The 24927-nt window shown below is 44.0% G+C and overlaps 1 protein-coding gene across 1 annotated transcript in view; it reads right to left on the minus strand.

Annotated features, from left to right (window-relative positions):
* The window catches only part of NBAS (NBAS subunit of NRZ tethering complex), an 852905-nt gene that overhangs the window by 711327 nt on the left and 116651 nt on the right, over window positions 1-24927 (minus strand). The window contains exons 10-11 of the mRNA XM_033937554.1: window positions 12112-12250; window positions 3547-3615 (exon numbers count right to left, since the gene is read on the minus strand). Of these exons, the coding sequence (XP_033793445.1) occupies window positions 3547-3615; window positions 12112-12250 (208 nt within the window). The remainder of the gene's footprint in view (window positions 1-3546; window positions 3616-12111; window positions 12251-24927) is intronic.

The following is a 24927-nucleotide window of genomic DNA, read 5'->3' on the forward strand; positions in this document are numbered from 1 at the left end:
TACACATAAGAATAATAAAAAAGTTACAACTGTCTTGATAATTATTTATTGAAAGAATTAGCTGAATTTGTTCTATAAATACTTTTTTCTCTTAACTGTTATACTAACAATACTGACAATGCTAACCTCTTACTATATATATTTTGTGGTATTAAAACTAATATTTCACATGCTCATGGCTTTTGTATGAATGTCAATTATTCCAGTAAAAATATTGATCCATAAAATGTATGGGCAACCTTCAATCTTTGTGTATTGAATCAAAAATCTGTACCTTATGTAAGGCAAGCTTTCAAGGCTTCAAGGCCCATATTAGATTAAATACCACATGTCTATAAACTTCTTTCCACCCTACAGGTCAATGATTTGCAATTCTTTGTCCTGGTAAGTGAGACAACTTCTCAGGTATTTGATTATGTCACTCTGTATTTTAAATCAGTGAGGTACTAGACGATGCATAACAAATTAGTTTTAACATTGGTAAAACTGATATCATGATACTTTCTCTTATTGCAAATCTGAGGGAAGGGGTAAAACATGGACCTGACGGACCTCGCGGATCTAAAACCGCATGTCCTTAAAAATCTGAGGTCCGTGCCACTTGTAGTTTCTGCCTCTGACAGACCTCTATGACATTTTAGTGCTGACGGATCCTAATATTTCCCCCCCCCCCCCTGTGCTGAGACGGATCCGTCAGAGCTAAATTGTCAGAGGTTTGTCAGAGCCAGAAACTACAAGTGGCACAGACCTCAGATTTTTAAGGATGTGCGGTTTAAGATCCGTGAGGTCCGTGAGGTCCGCGTTTTACCCCTTCCCCAAATCTGAACCTACAGCTCTTCATATTGAAGGCAGGTCAATACCCTTTGTTTCAAAAGTAAAAAGTGTACTGTACTCTGATTTTGAACTGAATTATTAAAGCAATCATCATTAAATACAGCATAAATTTTGGATGTTTCATCTGCTCATATTTCCCCTATTACAAAGGTTTATGACCTTCCTTCTCAAATAAAATCTAATGCAAAATCTCAATTAGAATCAAGTCAAGCCAAGCCATGGAACCTAAGGAATCTTTAGATGTTTCAGATCTACAAGAGACTTCAGACCCTGATTTAGCTCAGTCTGCAACTTTATTAATAGATTTTGCATAATTTTCAGAAAAAGACTGGATATTCACATTTCTAAGAAACAGAGATAAGACCATTCTTAATTATAAGATAAGCATGTTTCGTGATGTATCTAGAGAAATCCAGAGGAACAATTCTGGCTACTATGACCTGCAACTAGGAGCTTTGCATTTTTTTTGAAGTTCCCATGTAAATGTGTAGTAAAATAGGTATTTTTTGATTCAACACAACTAATCAAGGAGAAAAAAAACCCTCCAAAACAAATGCCAAAAACCTTACAAAGTATCCAACAATAAGGCAAAACTAGTCAATCGGTTCAGAGAGTGGTAACTCAATGACTGAACTCCTCCGTAAGCTCCGCTCTCTCTCCAGCCAGCTCGGACTAGCGTCAGTGATTCCTTCATCTACGGGTTTCTGAGGAAGGGATGTTGTGTCCCGAAACCAGGCTTGGTTGGACCTGACTTCCTAGGGGGTGTTATTGTTTGCCCCTGGGCTTCCTGGTTGTTCTGAAAAGACCTTCAAGCTAAGTCCGCTGCCTTTTGATTTTTGCCTTTGGGAGTTGGCTGGGGGGGTTCTTAGAGTGGTCTCACCGATTGATTTCTCCTGTATTCACTGTTATCTTAAAGTTGATACACAGTTTTATTTATTTATATTTAAAGCACACACAGGTGTGCCCGATGGTGGTGTGTAGGCGGGGGCACGGTTGCCTCTGTCTGATAATGTGAAGCGCTGGAGTATTACTCCCCTCGCTGTTCCTTCACACTGAGGGAACCCTAACACATTCACATTTATTATTCCTTATTTACTTATATGCAATATTTTGCGTTGTGCTTACGGAGGAGTTCAGTCATTGAGTTACCACTCTCTGAACCGATTGACTAGTTTTGCCTTATTGTTCAACACAACGAATGGCATTTATAGCTACTTTGGCAGGATTATGGAGGGGGACAATAGAGTCTAGTCTCTCTTACCTATAGTAAAGATCTTGTATTTAGTTTCCTCTCTATAAAGCTCACATTCAGCAGGTTTTTTTCTCATTTAGGGCTCCTTCTACAAAGCCGCGGTGGTGACTGCTGATGCGGTAATCGCTCTGACACCCACAGAGATTTAATGTGCGTCGAAACGATTGCCACACAGCAGCCACTACTGTGGCTTTGAAAAAAAAAGGGGGGTTAATATTGATATATTTTCCTGTTATTGTTGAACTTGAAAACCCTCATATTTGTGAACTTTATGCTGGGCTTTACACTAAATAGTGCTAGAGGTTTTTAGCGCTGGCTGGCGAGGTAAATGCTCCGGCACTCATAGAAATGATTTTATTTGGTAACATAACATAATAAATTATTTCTATACCGCAAAACCGGTAAGTTCAATGCGGTTAACAAATTTAAAAAGAAAGTACAGGCTAGAAAGATCTGATTAGTTAATAAACAAATGTCTTCAATTGCTTTTGAAAATGACGATAAGACACAGAGCTCAGTAACAAAGATTTCAATTCCTTATCACAGAGAGCACCCTGATAAGAAAACAAACATTGATGGTATTTTTTATAACGACAGCCTTTGATAGATGGAAAGTTAAAGAGACTGTGTGAACTATGTGGACACTTAGATTGAACAAAGGAAAATAATTTGGATAAGTAGGTAGGTGCCATGCCAAAGAGAACTTTATAACAGAGACAGACAAATTTAAATTTAACTCGAGCCTCCACAAGAAGCCAATGCAGTTCTCGATAATAGGGGCTCACATGGTCAAACTTTTTCAAACCATAAATCAAGCGGATTGCAGCATTCTGGACCATACGCAGCCTAGATAAATTATTTTGTGGGCCTGCTAAATATATTATGTTACAATAGTCCAGTTGGCTCAACACCAAAGATTGTACCAGTAATTTAAACAATGCAATGTTGAAGTAAGATCTCATACTGCGTAATTTCCACAAAGTATAGAAAACTTATATACCTGATAGTGCATAGTTAAATGTTGATCTATAATAACACTTAAGATCTTAATAGTAGGTTGTATTAAATACGTAGTGTTATTTAATAGTAAAGATGTTTCAGTAAAATTCTGACCTGAATATGCAACAAAGAATTTTGTCTTCTCTGGGTTTAATTTTAGTTTAAATTCTAACATCCATGTTTCAATGACCTTAAATATCTTGTCTACTTCATTTCTGATGTAAGAGAAAATGGCAAGATGATGGTAATATCTGCATAACTGAATATTTTTAATCACAGAGAAGCTAATTTTGTACCCAGAGAAGACATATACACATTAAAAACAGAGGGGAAAGAGGGGAGACATGCAGTACTCTGCTTGGGCCCCTCCATTTTCTCAAAAATTGTTGTATCTTACATATGAAAGAACAAGTGTAACTGAGCTACAGCATTAACAAAAATAACAGATGTAAACTTAATACCTGATCTCTTCCCTGTCTGCTGGAAAATCTCCAGTTCATAATCCTCAATAAGCCTCTTCTCTTCAAGATCTATAAAACACAAACACACGGAACTGCTTGGATATCAACAAAAATTATTATACTACAATGCTTGATTTATTCACATTTTGGCAAGGATGACCAAATAAAATCCAAAGTATAAAAAAAAAGCAAGCAAGGTGGAAAAAAAAGATCACATACATAACATATTACAAGGATTTCCACTGGTACAATACAAGCCTCAATAAGAAACCATGAACAGACTATTAGCTCATGTAAATAAGTGTAGAGGAAGTAAAGAGTGGAATTATCCTAATAAGACTAGTGAACACAGGCTATTGTAAAAATGTCCTTTTATTCATCCAATGGTTCAATTGACTTTATTCATCCAATAACTCAATGACTCGACATGTACATGTTTCGGCCAAACAGGCCTGATTCAGGAGTCTTCTCAGTAATATCAAAATACTCAAGTGAGTGCTACTGAGGAAGAAAGGCGTACTGTAGCACTCACTTGAATATTTTGATATTACTCACAACATCATTTGATATTACTGAGAAGACTCTCAAGACTCCTGAATCAGACCTGTTTGGCCGAAACATGTACATATCGAGTAATTGAGTTATTGGATGAATAAAGTCAATTGAACCGTTGGATGAATAAAAGGACATTTTTTGCAATAGCCTGTGTTCACTAATTAGGACAATTCCACTCTTTACTTTGTGTATTTGAGGTTGTGGTTTTGTTTCCCTCTGTTTTATGCAATAAGTATAGAGGTCCATATTTTCTGCAAAAGATTATTATACACATACAAGGCCATTAAATTTAACATTAGGGATCATCTAATTGGAGTCTATTCGATAAAAGGAAAGTAAACACCCACTTCCCTTTATAAAATGCTTATATACCCAGTTATACTAGTACTGTATTTATGTCTTTTTAGACATGAGCACTTAGACAGCCATAGAGCTGTTGTAAAAACTCATGTCTATAATACAGAGATGCATGTGTAACTTATATTGTAGTAATCTATCAGGCAAATGGAACAAACGTTTAACCAACTTTATTTCAAAGACACTTTCTTATCAAACTTTCAGGAAGTCAATCAAAACGTATCTCTTTGACAAATTTCTCTGACTCCACTTCTGCCTTGATGCATTCCTAAAACACTCCCAGATAAACTCGACTAATCTTAACATGCTAATGTAATTTTTAAAGATTTTTTGTATTATCGCTGTCTGTATACAGTCTCTTCCTCTGTAAACTGCTCTGAACTATTTGTGGTATTGCAGTATATAAAAATAAAGTTATTATTATTAATATGATTTCCAAGTCCAGCAATTATGAACTCTCACCTGTACAATATTGCTATGGAAGATACAAGCATATTTGCATAAGAAAAAGTCTGAGTACACCTGCCCTACTTTTTGTCAAGTGGTCCACTATTTTGCTAGTTCTTCACAGTCCACAATATTAACTATGACTAGGGTTACCAGACGTCTGGGAAAACCGGGATATGTCCTATTTTTAGAAAACTGTGGGTGCCTGGATGGGTTTTTTTGTTTGTTTTTAATGGGGTAATCTGTCTGGGTTTAGTCAGATCCCCTGACTCCCCCACCTACCTTCTCCCTGGGCCCAGCCACTGTAATTTAATCTTCGGGCAGCTGGCAGCAACAATAAGGTAAGTCGCTGCAGAGAGGAGACTTCCAGAGCAGACTGACGGCAGCAGGTTCACCTCATTGCTGCTGCCGGCTGCCCAAAAGAGGTAATAATGCTGTTTAATAAGTCTCTGGTGAAGCTCCATTTGGAATACTGTATACAATTCTAGAGACTACACCTTTAAAAAGATATAAATAGGATGGCGTTGATCCAGAGGGCCACACAAAATTAGTTAGTGGTCCTTGTCATAAAGTATATGGGACAGACTTAGAAACCTTAATATGTATACTCTGGAAGAAAGGCAGGAGAGAGAGGATATGATAGAGATGTTTAAATATTTTTGTGGCATTAAGGTACAGGAAGGAGGTCAATTTTTTTCAAATGAAGGAAAACTCCAAATGAGAGGGCATAGGATGAAGTTAAGAGATGATAGGCTCAAAAGTAATCTAAGGAAATACTTTTTTACAGAAAGGGTAGAAGATGTCTAGCACAGTCTCCCGGTAGAGTTAGAGACAGACTGTCTGAATTCAAGAAAGCGTGTGATAAGCACGTGGGATCTCTTAGGGAGAGGAAAAGATAGAGGATGTTGCAGATAGGCAAACTGGATGGGTCATTCGGCCTTTATCTGCCATCATGTTTCAATGTTTCCATTTGTTTTAAACATGTCACTAAGTAACTTCATGGGGTGTCTCTTATTGTACTTAAACCAGTGTTTAAGCATGAATGACTATAACCTGCATAGAGTGGTAGTTGTGTCTCTGGCCACTTATTGTGCAGAATGAAGGTAAGATTCCACAAAGGGACAGGATGATTCAAGGGAGGCCGCAAATGAAGTGCCCCTCTCAGAAATCCGATCACATCAGGATGAGCAGGAAGCGAACTAGAACCCCTGCGTGCCCTGAAGCATGAAAAGTCTGCACCGGAACTTTAAAGAAGGCTAATGCTAAATCCTTATTGAAGTCTACCTGAAGAAAAGCCAGGACCACTGAAATGGGAGTCCGCTCAGGCACCACCTGGTCCTTTGCACACTACTGTTGGGAAGCCTTCCAGTATGAGGCATAAGAAGCCATAGTTTATGATTTCTTAAAGAGTGTCGAAGAGAACTTCCTCTGAACAACCACGCCTCATCAAGGCTGAGCGCTCAAGAGCCATGCCAGAAGACCAAAATGCTGTGGGCATCGGACCCTGACTGAGAAGGTTGCTAGGGAGAGGGAGATTGAGCTTCCAGTCTCACTGAAGACTGATGTGATCCCCAAACCACAAACAACAAAGCCAGTCCAGAGCAACTGGAATCACGAAGATAGGATGCATCGCTATCTGGAGGATGACCCGACCAACCGTAGGCCATGAATGGGATATATAAAGGAGCTTGTGAGCTGGCCAGGGCATCCAGCCCTAAGTATCCGCACTCTGTTTGTTGATGAAGAAGCACCTGACACTCTACTGACACCATCAAGTCCATTTGGGGCCGACTCCAGCGCTATATGGTCACACAGAAACACTGTCCAAGAGAGGGAACATTCTTTCGGTCCAGGACTGGTGAACTGAGGAAGTTTGATGACTCCTATCAAGTGTGCCACCAAAAGACAGAAGACAAAACTCTGTCCAGCAAAACAGCATGTTTCCTGGCCTAAGGGAGTCTCCTGACCTAAGGGAGCACTTAACAGATTATATAAGCCATCGCCATGGCATTGTCCGAGAACACTTGCACCGCTTTTCTTTCCAGAGTTGGCTGGAAGCGAATAGCGCCAGGCAAATCAGATATCCAGAATGGGCCTCCAGTCTTCTGAGCCATACTTTGGCATGATGAAGTATAAAGAGTATCTGCAGAAGTCCAATTCGTGTTCTGGAACAGGTTTCTACTGCTCGGATGTCCAAGAGATGCTGCAAAGTAGTGTGGACCTTTGACTCCTTTTCCGGCTGATCTGCCGGCGAATCCAGAAAAAAAATCCAGAGGCAGGTAAAAGAAATCTATCTTGTGTCCTTCCCGAATGATGTCCAGTACCCATTTATCTGAGGACATATGAGTCAACCCCTGGTAAAACTGAGCAAGGTGGCCCTCTGGAGACTTGTTTAGGAGCAGCTGCCCGGATCCGGATGTCAGAGGATGGCTGGAATTCGAAGTGTTGTCACGGGGACTGTATCCCTGAGAATATCTCAGGGATGAAGACCCTGAGGATCTCTGACAAAAATGGCGGGAAGGACAAAAATTACTACCACCCCTCCCAAATCTGTCAACACTTGTTCACAGGGAGAGACTTAGGGTGGCATTCAGCAATACCAATCATGATGTCATCCAGACCTGTCCCCAAAAGAAGATGGCTCTTGAAAGGAAGTCTGCATAAAGTGTCCTTGGAAGCACAAGGACAGATCCAATGAGGTCAGAGGCTGGCACACAGACACTGCATAAGCAGTAAAAACTCGAATGAGATTAGAAAAGGGCACCCACCACATAATACACACTGCTAGCTGGACACTGCTAGCTAGGAATAGTTTGGAGAAGTAAAAAAAACTGTAGAAAAAAATGAAAGGAGCTATTTTAGGTGCAACAAACCCTTTTGTTAAGAAAATAAACAAAAGAGAAAAAGGAGGCCGCTTTGATTTTCAAAAATAGCAGCTGAAAAAAATAAGGGAAAAGAGGTTAGCCTTCTTAAATTATAAGGCAACACAGAAAGAAGACTTTATCTGGAAAAACTAAGAGCAGCTAATAAAGCAGTCAGGCAAGCACAGACGCAAATGAAAAAAGAAATAGCTGTGGACTCTTACTATTAGTTTTGATTCTGATTCAGCATAATCTCTAGACAGGAGAATTTCCGTTTTGCTGGAAGAAAGCCATTGTTCAAACTATCCTGAAAGGCCCTTTATTTGATCTTTTTTTTTTTTTGCCTTCAAACTACTGCCCTGTGTCTAACCTTTGTCTTGTTTTGAAACCTGCAGAGAAAGTTGTTTTTCAACAATTCCTACAATATGTGGATTGAGAAAATGTTCTGCAGTCTCATCATTAAGGCTTCTGACCAAGATATAGCACTAATACAGTCATTTCAGCATTGTTCAGTGACCTAAACTCTGTGATTGACTTTAGCAGAATAGCCATGTTGGTATCACCTTGACTTATCTGCTGCTTATGATCTGGTAGATCAGTGGTCCCCAAACCTATTCTGGAGGACCACCAGGCCAATCGGGTTTTCTGCATAGCCCTAATGAATATGCAAGAAGCAGATTTGCATGCCTGTCATTTCCATTATATGCAAATCTCTCTCATGCATATTCATTAGGGCAAGCCTGAAAATCCAATTGGCCTGGTGGTCCTCCAGGACAGGGTTGGGAACCACTGTGGTAGATCACTCATTATTACTCTCCTATCCAGCAAACACTGGTCTTTCTGGTAATGTTTTTAAATGATTTTCTTCCTTCTCAATAAATGGTCATTCAGTGTTTTCCTCCCAGATTGTGACAAACCCAATACTAGTCCTAGATCTTTCCCAGAGGGATTTGGAAGAACTACATATCCCCGGGACAGAAGAGCAGACTAAGTTTATACAAAAAACGCTGAGACAGCTGCCTACTCCTCTGAGAGTAAGGGGGAGTAGGACAGGGTTTGGACTAGAAGTGAGTTTCAGGAACTTTCTTACCAGAATAGGTATTCTGGTAAGAAAGGGATTAAAAAGCCTGGCAAGATTGAAGTATTTAAAAAGAAGCCTGTCTCTAAGACAGCCTGAAAGCAGAAAGCATAGGAAAAGCCATACTCTGAACGCTAGGGAGCTAAGTCACATCCCCCTTCTCAGGAGTCTTAAGGAGGGAATCCTGCAGCAGAAAGGAAACAGGTACCTTAGGAGTGGAGCAGATCATTGGAAACATGGTATGGTAGTGAAGTGGAAATGACTGGAGAGGAAAAACAGCCATTGTTCAAACTAGAAAATAATGTGGGGCAAAAAAAATTGTCCCCGTCCCCACGAGCTGGGTTGCTCCTTCCTGTTTTCAATGACACTTGTTTGCAGAGACGTGTGCAGCAGCTCTTGCACGCTGCACATGGCTAAACCGGAAGCCACATGCAGTGTGCAAAAGCCACTGCATGCGTCTCTGCAAACAAGTGCCACTGAAGGCAGGAAGGAGCAGCCCAGCTGGAAGGAGGACTGTTGAGGTAATTGGGATCCCTGGCTGAACCAAGCGGCTTCCCTCCGACGTCAGCTCTGACAATAGAGAGAAGCCTTTGGGTTGGCTTCGGCAGAGAGGGGCCTGTTTATGAATGTAATCCCCAGCGGCAAACACATTGGGAGCGAGGGTGGGGGACTGTTTGACCCGTGATAGGGAGGGAGGATGGCTGCTGGACTTGCGGGGGGGGGGGGGAGCTGCTGCTACACCCACGATCGTGAGGGAGGCTGCTGACCCAGAGGGATGGGAAAGGAGGCAACTCACAGCAGATCCTTTACTGCGGGGACAAGGCCATTCACCACTCCACTGGGCCGCGAATAGCCTTGGCTCTGTACCTGCGGCAACCAGCTGATTTTTACCCCTGTTCTGGCAGGTAGCTGCAGGTAACAGTCACCATGTCATTCTCTAGTTAAAACCACTAATGGGCCAGCAGGAGTTGAGGAAATGGACACATTAGAGGAGCTGGTGGTACTCATGGAGCCTCAAGAAAGCATGGAGGTGGGTCCATAACACTGTGAGAGGAACTGAATTAAGAATTGCTGAGGGGGGGGGGGGGTTCATGGACTTATTTCTGCTGAAGTGGTAGAGATTTGGAAATAGAGAAAGAGGAAGAGTTGTTTTTTTCTTTTTCCTGCCAATTTTTCTGATACTGGGGTTGTTCATCAGGGGGGTAGGGGGCTTTTTTTTAATGGGGCAGATATTGAGCGTATGTAACAAGCATAACATCTGTGTCATAAAAAAAGAAAAAAGTTCCAACAGCTGCGGGGCAGGAAGCTGCTTTGGGGCTTCCCCTACCACTCTGCTGTTTAGGCTTCCCCAAAACAGCTCAGTGTATGTGGCAATTTGCTCTCACAGTGACTGATCGGATGGGATTACGGCGAACCTCAGTGCAAATCATTTGCATGCAAACTTGGAACATCAATCGCTGTTTCAGAGTTGGCAAAAAAAAAAAAAATCAGCCAACAGCAACTCAAATGGTCTTAACAACTATGTTTTGTGCATCTAGCCATAAGACTCTATTCTTCTTCTCTCATTTGTCACCAATTTGCACCCCATTCACACTTTTCCCTGAAGCTATTAGGAAAAAGATAGATGTATCCAATGCATAGCTTACAAGAGCAGTGTAATGCCTGCTTGTACAGCTAATAAGGGTCAGTACTTAAGCACTAAGGCCTAGATTCATTAAGCAAACCAATCGTGTATCGATCGGTTTGCGACCCCTTTATGACCCCGAGCCAATTCACTAACCTTTTGGCCGATCCTGTCCGCACCCGATCTGATCCGTGCATGCAAATGAGGGAAATGGCATGCAAATCTAGCAAGGCAGCGATTCACCACCATTTTTCAGGCACACCGACTGGGCTGGCCGATCCGAAACCAAGCAACTGGAGAGGACCAGTCGCTCACTCCTTTCCTGCTCTCTCCCGCACTGAAATAACAGCCCTGAAACTGAAACTCCCTGCTTGCAGCCGACCATGGATACGAGAAACTCCACTTGTTTTTTTGTTTTTTTATCATTTTATTGCATCCCATTTTACAAAGATGTTAAAGGAAATACAAAAATTATATATCTTACTTAGTTAAAAAACTAAGAAACAAAAAATGAACAATGAAAACAGTCATCAAATACAGTCCACAATTAGAGGAGAAGAGACAAAATTAAGTAAAGCCCCTCGGGAAAGGGGAACTCCACTTGTTTTTGTGTAGTGTGGGGCAGCCATGCGTGTGCTACATGGAGGAGCCAGACCACCGTATTCCTTTTTTTAAGCAACAGCAGCAGCAGAAACAACAGTCCTTGGGGGAGAAGACGCGCTTAAAAAAAAAACCTCTGCTCTCTGCCTTTGTCATGCTTGCCTGCCACCCAGCAAGCCTACTGAGTCTGTGGGGAAAAATGCCGCCCCAACTCTCCTGCTCTCTTCCACCCTTCCCCGCAGTGCAGCCCCGCTTTAAAAGCATGGGCTCACACAGCGGAGAAAGGCAGCAGAGAGCAAGAAGTCGGGGCAGGTTTCGTGTTCAGTTCTGTAGTCTGGCAGTTCCCCCCCCCCCTGTTTCTAGAGGCTGCAGTGAGTCCGCCTTTGCCTTGCTTGCCTGCCATTACTTCCCCAACCCTTCCCCTGCTGATGCAGGAGAGCAGCGTATGCGGGATCACATGAAAGATGGTCTGCGTATGCGTCGTGATCGATCTTCAGCAATCTGTGGGATTGCTTGTGGGGGTGTTTATTATTAGGTGATTTGCACGGGGAGCCTTTAGTGAATGGGTCACCTAGCAAGACTCAAAAACAGAGCAGAACAGGATCGGACAGGTAAGGGGGCTTTAGCCCTAAACCTAGCCCTAAATCCAAGTTATGAAAATGAAATGCAGAGACAGAAATCAGAAAACGATTCAAGAATTGTACAACATTTTCTCAGAATAAAAATGTTAAATCATAAGAGGATACCAATGACTTAATTTGGCTTAATCAACTCAATTATCTAAAACTGTTTTATAGTACTACTGTTCAAGTTTGCAAGTAGATGCAACATTTTAGCACGCCTGAAAATGACGCCTTTGTAATGTTAAGAAATTTATTAATGCTAGAGTTTTATTAGGAGGCATCATTAAAAATAAGAATAACCTTACTGGGTCAAACCAGTAGTCCATCTAGCCCAGTATCCAGTCTTCACGGTGGTCAGTCAAGGTCACTAGTACCTGGCCAAAACCCAAATAGTAATCAAGTGTTTCCAATATTACTTACTGTGCTAACATTGTCTTCATAACTAGTGGCCTGTTTATAATAGGGTGTTCCGGAGAGTATCCTCCAAGCTGTTATGCCATTCTGCATTGCTTTGGATACTCCATCTTCACTAGTCTCACAGCCACCTACAAGCAACAGCCTAAAGAGAAAATAATGGCATTAAATGGTTGTACAATGGAAAAACAGTTTGTTCAACTTAACTCAGACAATTGCTTATGAACAAGCTTATGCAGACTAATTTTTATTATCAGACCTAATCTAATCTAATCTAATCTAAACCTTAGGTTTGTATACCGCATCATCTCTACATTCGTAAAGCTCGACACGGTTAACAAGAGTTAGGGTAGAAAGGAACTCCAGTGGAGGGAAGAGGCAAAATGACGAGAAAATTTAGAGGACTAGAATAACCAGAGAGGGAGGAGAAGTTACATTTTTGAGAATAACCAGGTTTTCAGATGTTTACGGAAGAGTTGGAGGGAGCTCAGATTCCTAAGAGGGGAGGTAAGGTTGTTCCAGAGCATAGACCTCAAACACCCAAGACACTACTGGGGTGACGTGTTAATTATCGGTCTGATTTTGTTGTGCAGGCAAGACCCAAATTCATTAATATAATGCTATAATTAAACCATTTAGAAGAGCACTTAGCTTGTGGCCCAACGGCTACCCAGCCATTTCACTGGCAAAGTTTCATCAGGTCAAATTAAGAGGTGAGAGTTTTTCATCTTGAAAAAGAGGTGGTTGAGGGGAGATAAGATGAATAACTATTTCCAGCTCTTTCTTACAGAATCTACAAATGTCAGCCATATCAGTGCTGCTGTCAACCATCCTATCTGTAATCCATTATCCTGGGCTGTAACTATTACCATAATCTCTCATTCTTAGGTTTCAGTTTTCCTCTTTCCGTTTGGTCCATGGACAGTTCCTGAGGCAACAATTTATAATCCAAACTGTATTTCTGCATGTGGCACTTGTTTTTTCCTTGTTTGTTGATTTATTTTTTTAATGTAAATCATATTTATTAAATTTCAAATACAAACAAAATAGTAAAAAAATCATTTCAAATACAAGAAGAAAACCAAAATTTATAGAGTTAGTATATAATAAACATTATCACTAAAAGCAAATATACCCAATTACCTCCCCTTTTTTCCCCATTTTAGAACTGTAATTACATATTAAATAATATGCGACTGCGAGTGTGTGGTGTTAATGTATCTAAATAAGGTTGCCAAATAGTAAAAAATTGTTTCCCCTGTCCAGTGTCCCATTCTGATAATTGCATACTTTCCATTGTTAAAATGTGTAACATTCTAGAATGCCAATGACTATATGTTGGTCTTTAAGGTCCAATCCAAAGATAAAGTATGACTTTCAAACTTGATAAGATTGTTCTTTGAAGAAAGCCTTTTAGGACTTATTGCAGATGGATTTTCACTCATTCCCTTCTGCTCACCAGAATGCCTGTCCAAGAATAATGATTGAACTATTCTGGATCCTTGCTCTTGTACTTCAACACTTTGGGGTAAATTCTCTATACTGCGTCTAACCTTAGGCGTGCTTTAGACGTCCGAAGTAAGTGAATAATTACGGAGTTAAGGGTCTTAATTAGTGTTAATTGAGAAATAGACTTAGTTAGATGGCAGATAGACGTCCCCAAAAGATAGGCGACGGACAGACGTCTGTAGAAAGCATAGTCGCGTCTCCAAATCTGGATGTGGGCGTTCTGTGGGCGTGCCCTGGGCGTGACAAATGGAGACGCTAGATAGGCGCTACCTGAGCGGCGGACTACGTCTAAATATCGTGTATCATGTAGGCGTAAGAAACCCTGGTCTAACTTGGATTTCAATGCAGTTTCAACTTTCGTAATTGCGGCTCTTAGTTAGACGCGAGGCAGACGTCCGCTGTGTTTTTTCATCAATAATTCCAATAGTGAGTTTGAATAGGTAATTTTCATCTTTTCTCTGTCCTAATAAATATAATGACACCATATCAATAGAACACATTATATTGCATGGATAACAAACCACATTTCTGCCCAAACAATAATATAATTTACACATGGCTTTTACAACCCCCTTTTTTTTCTCAACAAACAGCACTGCAATCGGCTCTCTTTTGAAAGCAAAGAAAAAACAGCAAACACATATTATTGCACACATTATCAGCACTTAAAAAGAGAATAAACAGATACACACCTTAACATTCAGCTTCCCTCATTGCAAAATGGAGGTCTTCAGCTGCACAAAACTGACCTCACTGTGACCTCATCAATCTACATCTTCAAAGTAGTATGACACAATTAAAAGATGTGCTGGGTGTAGAACTCACAACCTCTGGATGTGAGTTAGGAGCACAGGCTCCTAACACATAGAGCTACAGCTGCTTCTACTTAGGTCCATCTCACCACCCTTTCATATCATACTTGACTGAGCTGCCTATGCTCATTAGCTATCATATCACACTCAACTCAAATAAAGCATTTCTGTCTTAACAGGTTAATGTGCCAATCCATCCAACCTCTCAAGGTCACCGGTTCGACTCCCACTCTCACCATCCCTCTTTTGCACTGCTACCTATTAGCTCTCAAAGGAGTATTATATATATGGTGGACTTTGCTGTTTTTCATGATTGTTGGGATGGGGGAGGGGGGGTCTATGATAACAGAGAACAGGCTGCTGAGAATTCGTGGAGATCATTTTAAGGATCAACTCAAATAAGTTTAAGCAAAGGAATGCCTAAAGATTTGGAAGGTTTTCTGGTAGAAAACAAATATCAAATATGTATTAAGGAATTGCAGCACAAATGACACTGATTGTTAAGGGCAAAAAAACACCACTTTTCCGGGTATGACGCCTAAACGGAACAGATTACTTACAGTCATACATCCATTAGTACAGTGCTTAGAATGAAGATTAGCGTGTGAGCATGGTCTGGGTTGGACATTCGAAAAATGGAGCTCCACCTCACATGTATTCAACCATACTTGGGAATATGGGTTTGGGGCTCAGTGAAAGCAGCGCTTTTAACCATTGAGCTGCCACTCTTTTGTCTCAGCCTACTATGAGATTATAGCTAAACTCCTTTTCCCTTAGCAGTTCACTAAGATATGATATGACAAGGGAGCCAGAGACATTGGAGCAAAAGGTGCTGTAGCTCAGTGAGTAAAGGCACTGTACCAATCTTCTGGGCTTTGAGGGTTCAACTCCCAGCCTGTATTTTACTTGTGGCATATCTACCTTAATGATGCTTTCCACCTCTTATAGAAGTTGATTATAACATTACTGTGTAGCATGAAAACTAAACTTCCATGCTGATAATTTGGGTTCAACTCATCTTAAATAATAAAATGCTAGCTGCAAATGCACACTCCTGCAAAACCATGGACCTACATCTCACAAAAAGCACAGTTACTTACCGTAACAGGTGTTATCCAGGGACAGCAGGCAGATATTCTTAACGCATGGGTGACGTCACCGACGGAGCCCTCGGTACGGACCTTTTTAACTAGAAAGTTCTAGTTGGCCGCACCGCACGTGCGCGAGTGCCTTCCCGCCCGACGGAGGAGTGCGTGGTCCCCAGTTAGGATAAGCCAGCTAAGAAGCCAACCCGGGGAGGTGGGTGGGACGTAAGAATATCTGCCTGCTGTCCCTGGATAACACCTGTTACGGTAAGTAACTGTGCTTTATCCCAGGACAAGCAGGCAGCATATTCTTAACGCATGGGTGACCTCCAAGCTAACAAAGAGGGAGGAGGGATGGTTGGCCATTAGGAAAATAAATTTTGTAACACAGATTGGCCGAAGTGTCCATCCCGTCTGGAGAAGGCATCCAGACAGTAGTGAGTAGTGAACGTGTGAACTGAGGACCAAGTGGCCGCCTTGCAGATTTCCTCGATGGGCGTGGAGCGGAGGAAAGCCACAGAAGCAGCCATAGCTCAGACTCTGTGTGCCGTGACAGCACCTTCCAGTGACAGACCGGCCCGAGCATAGCAGAACGCAATACAGGCAGCAAGCCAATTGGAAAGCGTTCGTTTGGAGACAGGATGACCCATACGGTTAGGGTCGAATGACAAAAAGAGCTGAGGAGAGGAGCGGTGAGCCCTGGTACGGTCAAGATAGTAGGCTAGGGCACGCTTACAATCCAGCGTGTGCAGCGCCTGTTCCCCAGGATGGGAATGGGGCTTAGGGAAAAAGACAGGCAACACAATGGACTGGTTGAGGTGAAAAGCTGAGACCACCTTAGGAAGGAATTTAGGATGGGTGCGCAGGACCACCTTGTCATGGTGAAAAACAGTGAAAGGTGGATCAGCGACCAGTGCATGCAGCTCACTAACCCTCCTGGCAGAGGTGATGGCAATCAGGAAAAGCACCTTCCAGGTAAGAAATTTGAGCGAAGTTGAGGCAAGAGGCTCAAAAGGAGGTTTCATGAGAGCTGATAAAACCACATTCAGGTCCCAGACGACAGGAGGAGGCTTCAGAGGTGGTTTGACATTGAAGAGACCTCTCATGAACCGGGAAACCAGAGGATGAGCCGTGAGAGGTTTTCCGAGGATAGGCTCGTGAAATGCAGTGATGGCACTGAGGTGGACTCTGATGGAGGTAGATTTGAGACCAGCATTGGACAGGGAGAGCAAATAGTCCAGTACAGATTCCACCGCCAAAGAGGTGGGATCCTGATGATGCCGTAGACACCAGGAGGAGAACCTGGTCCACTTCTGATGGTAACATTGGAGGGTGGCCGGTTTCCTGGAGGCGTCCAAAATGAGACGGACAGGCTGAGATAGATTCTCTGGAGAGGTCAGCCCGAGAGAAACCAAGCTGTCAGGTGGAGCGAAGACAGATTGGGATGCAGTAGAGATTGATGCTGCTGTGTAAGTAGAGTAGGAAACACAGGAAGAGGAATGGGTTCCCTGGAGCTGAGTTGGAGCAGGAGGGAGAACCAGTGTTGTCGTGGCCACCGAGGGGCGATGAGAATCATGGTGGCCCTGTCCCTGCGGAGCTTGAACAAGGTCCGCAACATCAGAGGAAGTGGAGGGAAGGCATACAGGAACCGATCCTTCCAATCGAGCAGGAATGCATCTGGTGCCAGACGATGAGGAGAGAAGAGTCTGGAACAGAATTGGGGCAGCTGATGATTGTGAGGTGCTGCAAAGAGGTCCACCTGCGGAGTGCCCCATCGAGCAAAGATGGAGTGGAGTGTTGGAGGATCCAGTGTCCACTCGTGAGGTTGAAGTATGCGGCTGAGATTGTCGGCCAGGGAGTTCTGTTCGCCCTGGATATAGACCGCCTTGAGGAAAAGATTGCGGGCCGTGGCCCAGGTCCAGATGCGTAGGGCCTCGAGGCAAAGGAGGCGAGATCCGGTGCCGCCTTGTTTGTTTATGTAGTACATGGCGACTTGATTGTCTGTGCACAGGAGAAGAACCTGAGGGCAGAGAAGATGCTGGAACGCTTTGAGAGCGTAGAACATGGCTCTGAGTTCCAGGAAATTGATGTGATGCTGACGCTCTTGTGGGGTCCAAAGACCCTGGGTGCGTAGATCCCCTAGATGGGCTCCCCACGCATAGGGGGAGGCATCTGTGGTGATGGTCATGGAGTGAGGGGGCAGATGAAAGAGTAGACCCCTGGAAAGATTTGAGGAGTTCAACCACCATTGGAGAGATTGCTGAAGAGATGATGTCACAGAGATGGGATGAGAAAGAAGATCCGTCGTTTGTGACCATTGGTTGGCGAGAGTCCATTGAGGTGTTCGGAGATGGAGACGTGCCAGAGGAAGGACATGAACTGTCGATGCCATGTGGCCCAGGAGGACCATCATTTGTCGGGCAGGAATGGTGGGATGCATGAGGACCTGACGACAGAGATGGAGCAGGGTCCACTGACGATCGGAGGGAAGAAAAGCCCTCATTAGAGTGGTGTCCAGAACAGCTCCGATGAATTGAAGTCGCTGAGTGGGAAGCAGATGCGACTTGGGGTAGTTGATCTCGAACCCCAAGAGATGGAGGAGAGAGATGGTGTGATGAGTAGCCTGTAGCACAAGTTGAGGCGAAGGTGCTTTAACCAACCAATCGTCCAAGTAGGGGAACACTTGGAGGTTGTGAGACCTGAGGAAGGCCGCTACCACTATCAGGCACTTGGTGAATACCCTGGGAGATGAGGCGAGGCCAAAGGGAAGCACCTTGTACTGATAGTGATGGTGGTGTACCTGGAAACGCAGGTAGCGGCGAGAAGTCTGATTGATGGAGATGTGAGTGTAGGCCTCCTTGAGGTCCAGGGAACATAGCCAGTCGTGTTGAGAGAGAAGAGGGTAGAGCGTGGCAAGGGAAAGCATTCTGAACTTCTCCTTGACGAGGTGTTTGTTGAGGTCCCTGAGATCGAGAATGGGACGGAGGTCCCCCGTCTTTTTGGGTACCAGGAAGTAGCGGGAGTAGAATCCCTGACCCCTTTGTTCTGGAGGTACCTCTTCGATGGCATTGAGAAGAAGGAGGGATTGAACCTCCCTCAGGAGGAGGGGGATTTGAGATGAATGAGAAGCAGACTCTACGGGAGGGTTGTCCGGTGGAAGAGTCTGGAAGTTGAGAGAGTAGCCGTGGTGGATGATGTTGAGGACCCACTGGTCCGATGTGATGACCTCCCAACGGCTGGAGAAAATGGTGAGACGACCTCCGATTGGTTGTGGAAGAGGTAGCGAAGGTGGAAGACTGGCTATGCCCTGGAGAGAAGAGTCAAAAGGGCTGAGACGGCTTAGCAGAAGGCAGAGGCTTGTTAGGTTGAGTGGATTGAGAACGTGCCTGCGCCTGGTGTTGCTGCCGTGGCCGCCGAGACTGTTGGGAAGGCGGATTGAGTGGTCTGGCTGAGAATCTGCGCTGGTATGAGGTTTGAGGCCTGTAAGGACGTGTAGGCGGAGCCTTCTTTTTTGGTTTAATCAGGGTGTCCCACCTAGTTTCATGCGCAGAGTGTTTCTGGGTGGTGGAATCCAGGGACTCTCCAAACAGTTCATCCCCAAGACAAGGGGCGTTGGCTAGACGATCTTGGTGATTAATGTCCAAGTCTGAGACTCTCAGCCAGGCCAGGCGGCGCATGGCTACAGCCATGGCAGAGGCACGGGAGGTAAGCTCGAAGGAATCATATATCGAGCGGACCAGAAACTTTCTCAATTGGAGGAGACCAGAGATTTGTTGCTGAAAGAGTGGGATCTTCCTCTCTGGGAGATACTTCTGGAGGGCTGACAACTGCTGGACCAAGTGTTTCATGTAGAATGAAAAATGGAAGGAATAGTTGTTCGCCCTGTTGGCCAACATGGCATTCTGATAGAGCCTCTTGCCAAACTTGTCCATGGTTTTACCCTCTCTGCCAGGAGGGGTGGAGGCATAGACACTGGAGCCCTGAGTCTTCTTTAAGGTGGATTCAACCAGGAGAGACTCATGGGGAAGTTGTGACTTATCGAATCCTGGAATAGGGATAACCCTATAAAGGTTATCTAACTTGCGTGGGGCCCCAGGTACTGTAAGGGGGTTTTCCCAATTTTTATAGAAAGTCTCCCGTAGGATGTCATGCACGGGTAGTTTAAGAAACTCCTTGGGAGGTTGCTCAAAATCCAGAGCCTCTAGAAAGGCTTGGGATTTCTTGGAGTCTGATTCCAGAGGGAGAGATAGGGCGGCAGACATCTCCCTGAGAAACTTTGAGAAGGAGGATTGCTCAGGCCTGGAGGTGGCATCAGGAGCTGAGGGATCCTCATCAGAGGAGGAGAGATCTTCCTCGGTACCGGGGGGAGACTCTTCCCACAAGTCTGGGTCCCGGACCTCTGGGTGTGCATGACGCGACACCGGGGTGGAAGGGTCGGTATGGTGAGTCTTGGACAAAGATTTCCCAGAGCGTACCGAAACGGTACCGGGGGAAGAGGACCGGCGTCGGTCCCGGTCCCGGGAAGAATGGTGCTCCGCTCGGTCCCGAGGAGGATCCGCAGTGGCATGTTGGGCCGAGAGAATCGGCATGGAGGTATTAATAGGTACCGATGGGGTGGACACCGGTGGCTCGGTACGGGGCTCGGGCTGGTCTGGTACCGGAAGGAGCGGTGCCAGGATAGTAGGCAACAGTTGCTCGAGCTGACGTTTCAGCTGGTCTTGCAGTTGACCCTGGAGGATGGCCGCAATTCGGTCATCTAGGGGAGGCACCGGAACCGCTTTCTTTTTCTTCGGTTCCTTAGGTGCCGCTCCACGTCCCAGCGATGAGGAGGCCGATGACGAGGAACTCACCGAAATCGGGACGGAGCGCTTTCGGGCTCGGCTCGAGGCCGGCAGGGCCGGTGTCGCCACTGTGGCTGGTGGGCGCTCGAGGGAAGGGGTAGGCTTCTTAGCCGGCTTACTTTGCGCCAGCGGCGCCGATGTGGGGTCGGGCGTCGTCGAAGCAGACCGTGCCGATTTCTGTGGTACCGCTGTCGAAGTCGAGGATTCCATGGTCGACCCGGTGCCGAACAACAGATCTTGTTGGATTTTTCGGTTTTTAAACGTCCGCTTTTTAAGAGTGGCACAGCGGGTGCAGGAGTCCGCCCGATGCTCTGGCCCCAAGCACTGTAAACACCAATTGTGTGGGTCAGTGAGGGAGATCGGGCGTGCACACCGCTGGCACTTCTTGAAACCGACCTGCGGGGGCATGAAGGGGAAAACAGCCTCCGCAAAATCGAATCCCGAGGCCTGGATAATGGCAACAGGCCCCGCCGGGGCAAAACGAAAAAAGATAGAAAAAATCAAAGTTTTTTTTTTTTTTGCAAACTAAAAGAAAAGAAACCCGAAGGTGAATACAAAGAAAATAAGAAAAAATTCGCGAGCGGGAAGGCAAAAAAGTGAGTTCAACTGCCGTTGAAAAAACACACGCGTCTTCTTCGCTCCGCGGAAACGAAGAAACTGGGGACCACGCACTCCTCCGTCGGGCGGGAAGGCACTCGCGCACGCGCGGTGCGGCCAACTAGAACTTTCTAGTTAAAAAGGTCCGTACCGAGGGCTCCGTCGGTGACGTCACCCATGCGTTAAGAATATGCTGCCTGCTTGTCCTGGGATAACAGGGATTACCGAACAGGCAGGTCTGAGTGCACGGCTAGCATTTTATTATTTTAGATAGACCTCAAACACATTAGCAATACTATACACAATACATTACAAAGTTGAGCTTGGGTTTGATAAAATAAACAGCATAATTTTGACTCTGTATTACATTTATTGAACCATACTTAAGAATATGGGTTTTGCATCCGTGACAGCGGTGCTTTACACCATTGAGCTACCAGTCTTTTGCCTCAACTGATTGTGATATGATAGCTAAGTAGAGTATACTTTAGCACATCACTAAGGTATGCTATGACAGGGGAGCCAGAGACACTGGTGTAGGTCAGTGAGCCTTCCAGGTGCACCTTGATGATGTCACAATGAGGTCAGCATTGTGCTGCTGGCTACTTCCTCTTCCTGTGAACTAGAAGCCACATTCAGGTCTGATCTGTGTTTTGATTCTGTTTCTAAGTTGGGCCAGTGTAAGTTATGGGATTTACATTTGTTCTAAAGAATGAGCTGATTGTAGCAATGTTTTAAGACCAGGAGAGTGTTATTTCGAGCAAGATATCACTTCTAAATTATCCTCTCTGAAATAATGTCTCTGGGAAATCCAGAGAAAGCTTATTGGATGACTTAGGGTGCCTTTCCTACCAGTCTTTGTGGAACTTAAACGAAGTTTATAAGAAGTCTATATGGTGTTCAAAGTCCTATCCTTTCCACTTCTAATAGGAGGTGAGTATGACATTACTGTACAGCTTTCTGTGTAGCATACATCTACCGGTTCCCACCTTCCATACTGATAATGTAAGTTCAACACCCACTCAGTACGTTTCATCTTCTAGTTCTCCTTTGAAACATAACATAACATATTTTTTTACCTTGTATTAATGGTAAACTGTACAATTCTGATATCCTAGAGGAAAAAGATACAACACAGCAGTGTTCTCTGTCTGCCATTCCCTACCTCACTAATATTGCCAGATCAACTCCCACTAAAACTAATATATTACAGAAAATATATAGTTTACAAAATGGTATACTGTGTTTTGATTATCCTTTTCATCATCCTATACTTTGGGTTAATTATGTGAAAGCTTACAATGCTGAATGACTGATAATAAATCAGTAAAGAGTATAAAAAGGTATAATTAAAAAAAAAAAAAAAAAAAAAACTTTGTACCGACGTCTATCTGGCGTCTAGGAAGGGTCCTTTGGAGACGTCTAGATCAGTGGTTCCCAACCCTGTCCTGGAGGAACACCAGGCCAATTGGGTTTTCAGGCTAGCCCTAATGAATATGCATGATGCAAATTTGCATGCCTATTACTTCCATCATATGCAAATCTCTCTCATGCATATTCATTAGGGCTAGCCTGAAAACCAGATTGGCCTGGTGTTCCTCCAGGACAGGGTTGGGAATCACTGGTCTAGATGACGTTTCAGAAACCTGCGTCTATCCTGTGCCCAGCGTCTGTAGAGACGTCTACCGGACGCCTAAGCACTGTTTGATTGACACTTGCTTTTTCCGGATGTCTAAAGCACGCCTAAGTTAGACGTAATATAGAGAATTTACCCCTTTATGCCTTTGGATCTGTTCATTCTGTTAAATAGTGGTTCTATAGTATGGGGCTCATAATCGAAACAGAAATACGTTTAAAAACCCGCCCAATTCAGCACTTGGATGACCTAAAAGACAGGTTGTCCAAGTGCCAATAATCGACACAGGTTTTTAGATGTATCCAAACACTTTTTAGTCCTCTGAATCCTACTGTGCCCAGAGCTGAAAATGATGTTTTGAAGGAGTAGTTAGGGCGGGATGTGGGTAGGATGTGGGCCGACCTAGACTTAGTCATATTGCAGGGATAATCAAAAGTTTTACAAGGCTGTCTGGACGGAACTTATACGTTGTGACTTAGGCAATCTAAAAACAGGTCTAAATGCCCAGAATTTATCCAAAGTGATCAGATAACTACTGCAGACACAAAGTACAGACCCACACACTCTCCCAGTGATCACTGACCCCCACTCCATCCTAAAAATCGGAATAAAAACATACATATCTGCCTCCAGAACATCAGCACCTGACACAGGAAAGCCTATTAGAGCTGCACATAGGTGGCTTAAGTAGTCTAGGGTAGGCTAGTAAACCATAGAGAGGACCCAGCCCCATAAGCTACTCTAACCACTGCATTCATGGTGAAACATGTAAGTCCACCAAAAAAAACTCCAAAACCCTACTCTAATGCCATATAGGTGGCACCTACAGCCATAATGACTATTGGGGTTGAAGACAGGTGGGTATAGTAAGTTTTGGGAGGTATTTTGGGTGGCTCACCATGACCTGAAAGGGAGTTGTGGTGAGATGTTTATGTGACACTCTTTTTGTGAAGTTCACAGCAGTGCCCTGTAAGATGCCCCACTACTCTGTTGCCATGTCTGGGTGGCCAGTCCATCACTGCTGGCCCCTCCCATGTCCAAAAGGTCTTGTTCTAGGCGTTTGGGACTGGAACAATTATTTGGACAAGAATGTAGTATAAAGATAGACGTACTAGAGGTCTGGACAATCAAACAGCTGGAAGTTGGAGTAGATAATTTTCAGAAAAAAAATAATTTTGGATGTATTTTTCAAGAATGGACTTTGGCGCTGCCGACTTTTGACAACTAGCACCCTAGGCCCAAAACAGACTTAGATGTTTGCTTTATGCCCCTCCACATGTGTAATTTATTTCTAGGAGACTCATTTCTTCTTCAGCTCTAAGAATATAGTCTTGGAATACACAGATTCTTATAGACTACCTCATGAAAATGCCAGTTTTCTTTTCAAGGCTATACACAAAAATATGGCTTGTATCCTATTGTTTGAAGTTGGAGCACTTTTCAGTATCAATGTTAATCTCTTTGCTGGTCTTTTCTCTCAGTACTTTATACTGGATAGTTGCTCCTTCCGCAACTCTTAGATATTTATATGCCCCTTCCTGTTCAAATTCCTTAATATGGGACTTCAGGTGACATCATCGCTGTAATGTCAGCATGATAGTGGAGCTCCATCTCTCTGGGCTATAATTTGCAATTAATTAAGCACTGCGGTGGATCGTTTGTGGTTGCCCCGGGTGTTCTCTGATCTCCCGAGATCCTAATGGCGGCAACAGCTAGAAAATCTAAGTCAGACATACGTGCGTTCACTTACCAACCACCAGTAGTGGCCTCTTTGTCCCAAGAGTCTGGGACGTGCCCCAGAGAACTGCACGTGGTAGAGATGAATCAGGTGGAGGGGGCCAAAGTAGTGGAAGGCCTGGTTTCCCGCATGGAGCTGCAGGGCTGATTTGCTGATCTTAAAGCTACCATGATCACCATGCAACAGGAGTTGCATAATGATTTGGTTGCTCTCTGGAATATGGTACAGTATATGGGGCAGGGTCTGGGGGAATTTGAAGAACGCGTTATAGAATCCGACGAGGAGCTGTAACAACTTCAGCACCAGTGTAAAGGGCTGGAGAATAAATATGAGGAACTGCTACTAAAGCAAGAGGACGGTGAGAATCGTGCATGGCGGTGTAACCTGAGGGCATGGGGGATTCCGGATCCAGAAGAGCCAGGAAGTTCATTTAAATCCAAACGCAGATTCTGCAGTTGTTTTTTTTTAATCTGCCATCACTTACTACCGGTATGCTAATTTGCAGCTTGGTCTTTTACAGGGACTTGCGACACTCTCTTTTTAAGATTCTGTTTGAAGAAAAACTTAGTGAAAACAAGATCCCGATTTGGGGGCTGTCAGAAGG

Source organism: Geotrypetes seraphini, chromosome 3 (assembly GCF_902459505.1).
Source record: "Geotrypetes seraphini chromosome 3, aGeoSer1.1, whole genome shotgun sequence".
NCBI lineage: Eukaryota > Metazoa > Chordata > Amphibia > Gymnophiona > Dermophiidae > Geotrypetes > Geotrypetes seraphini.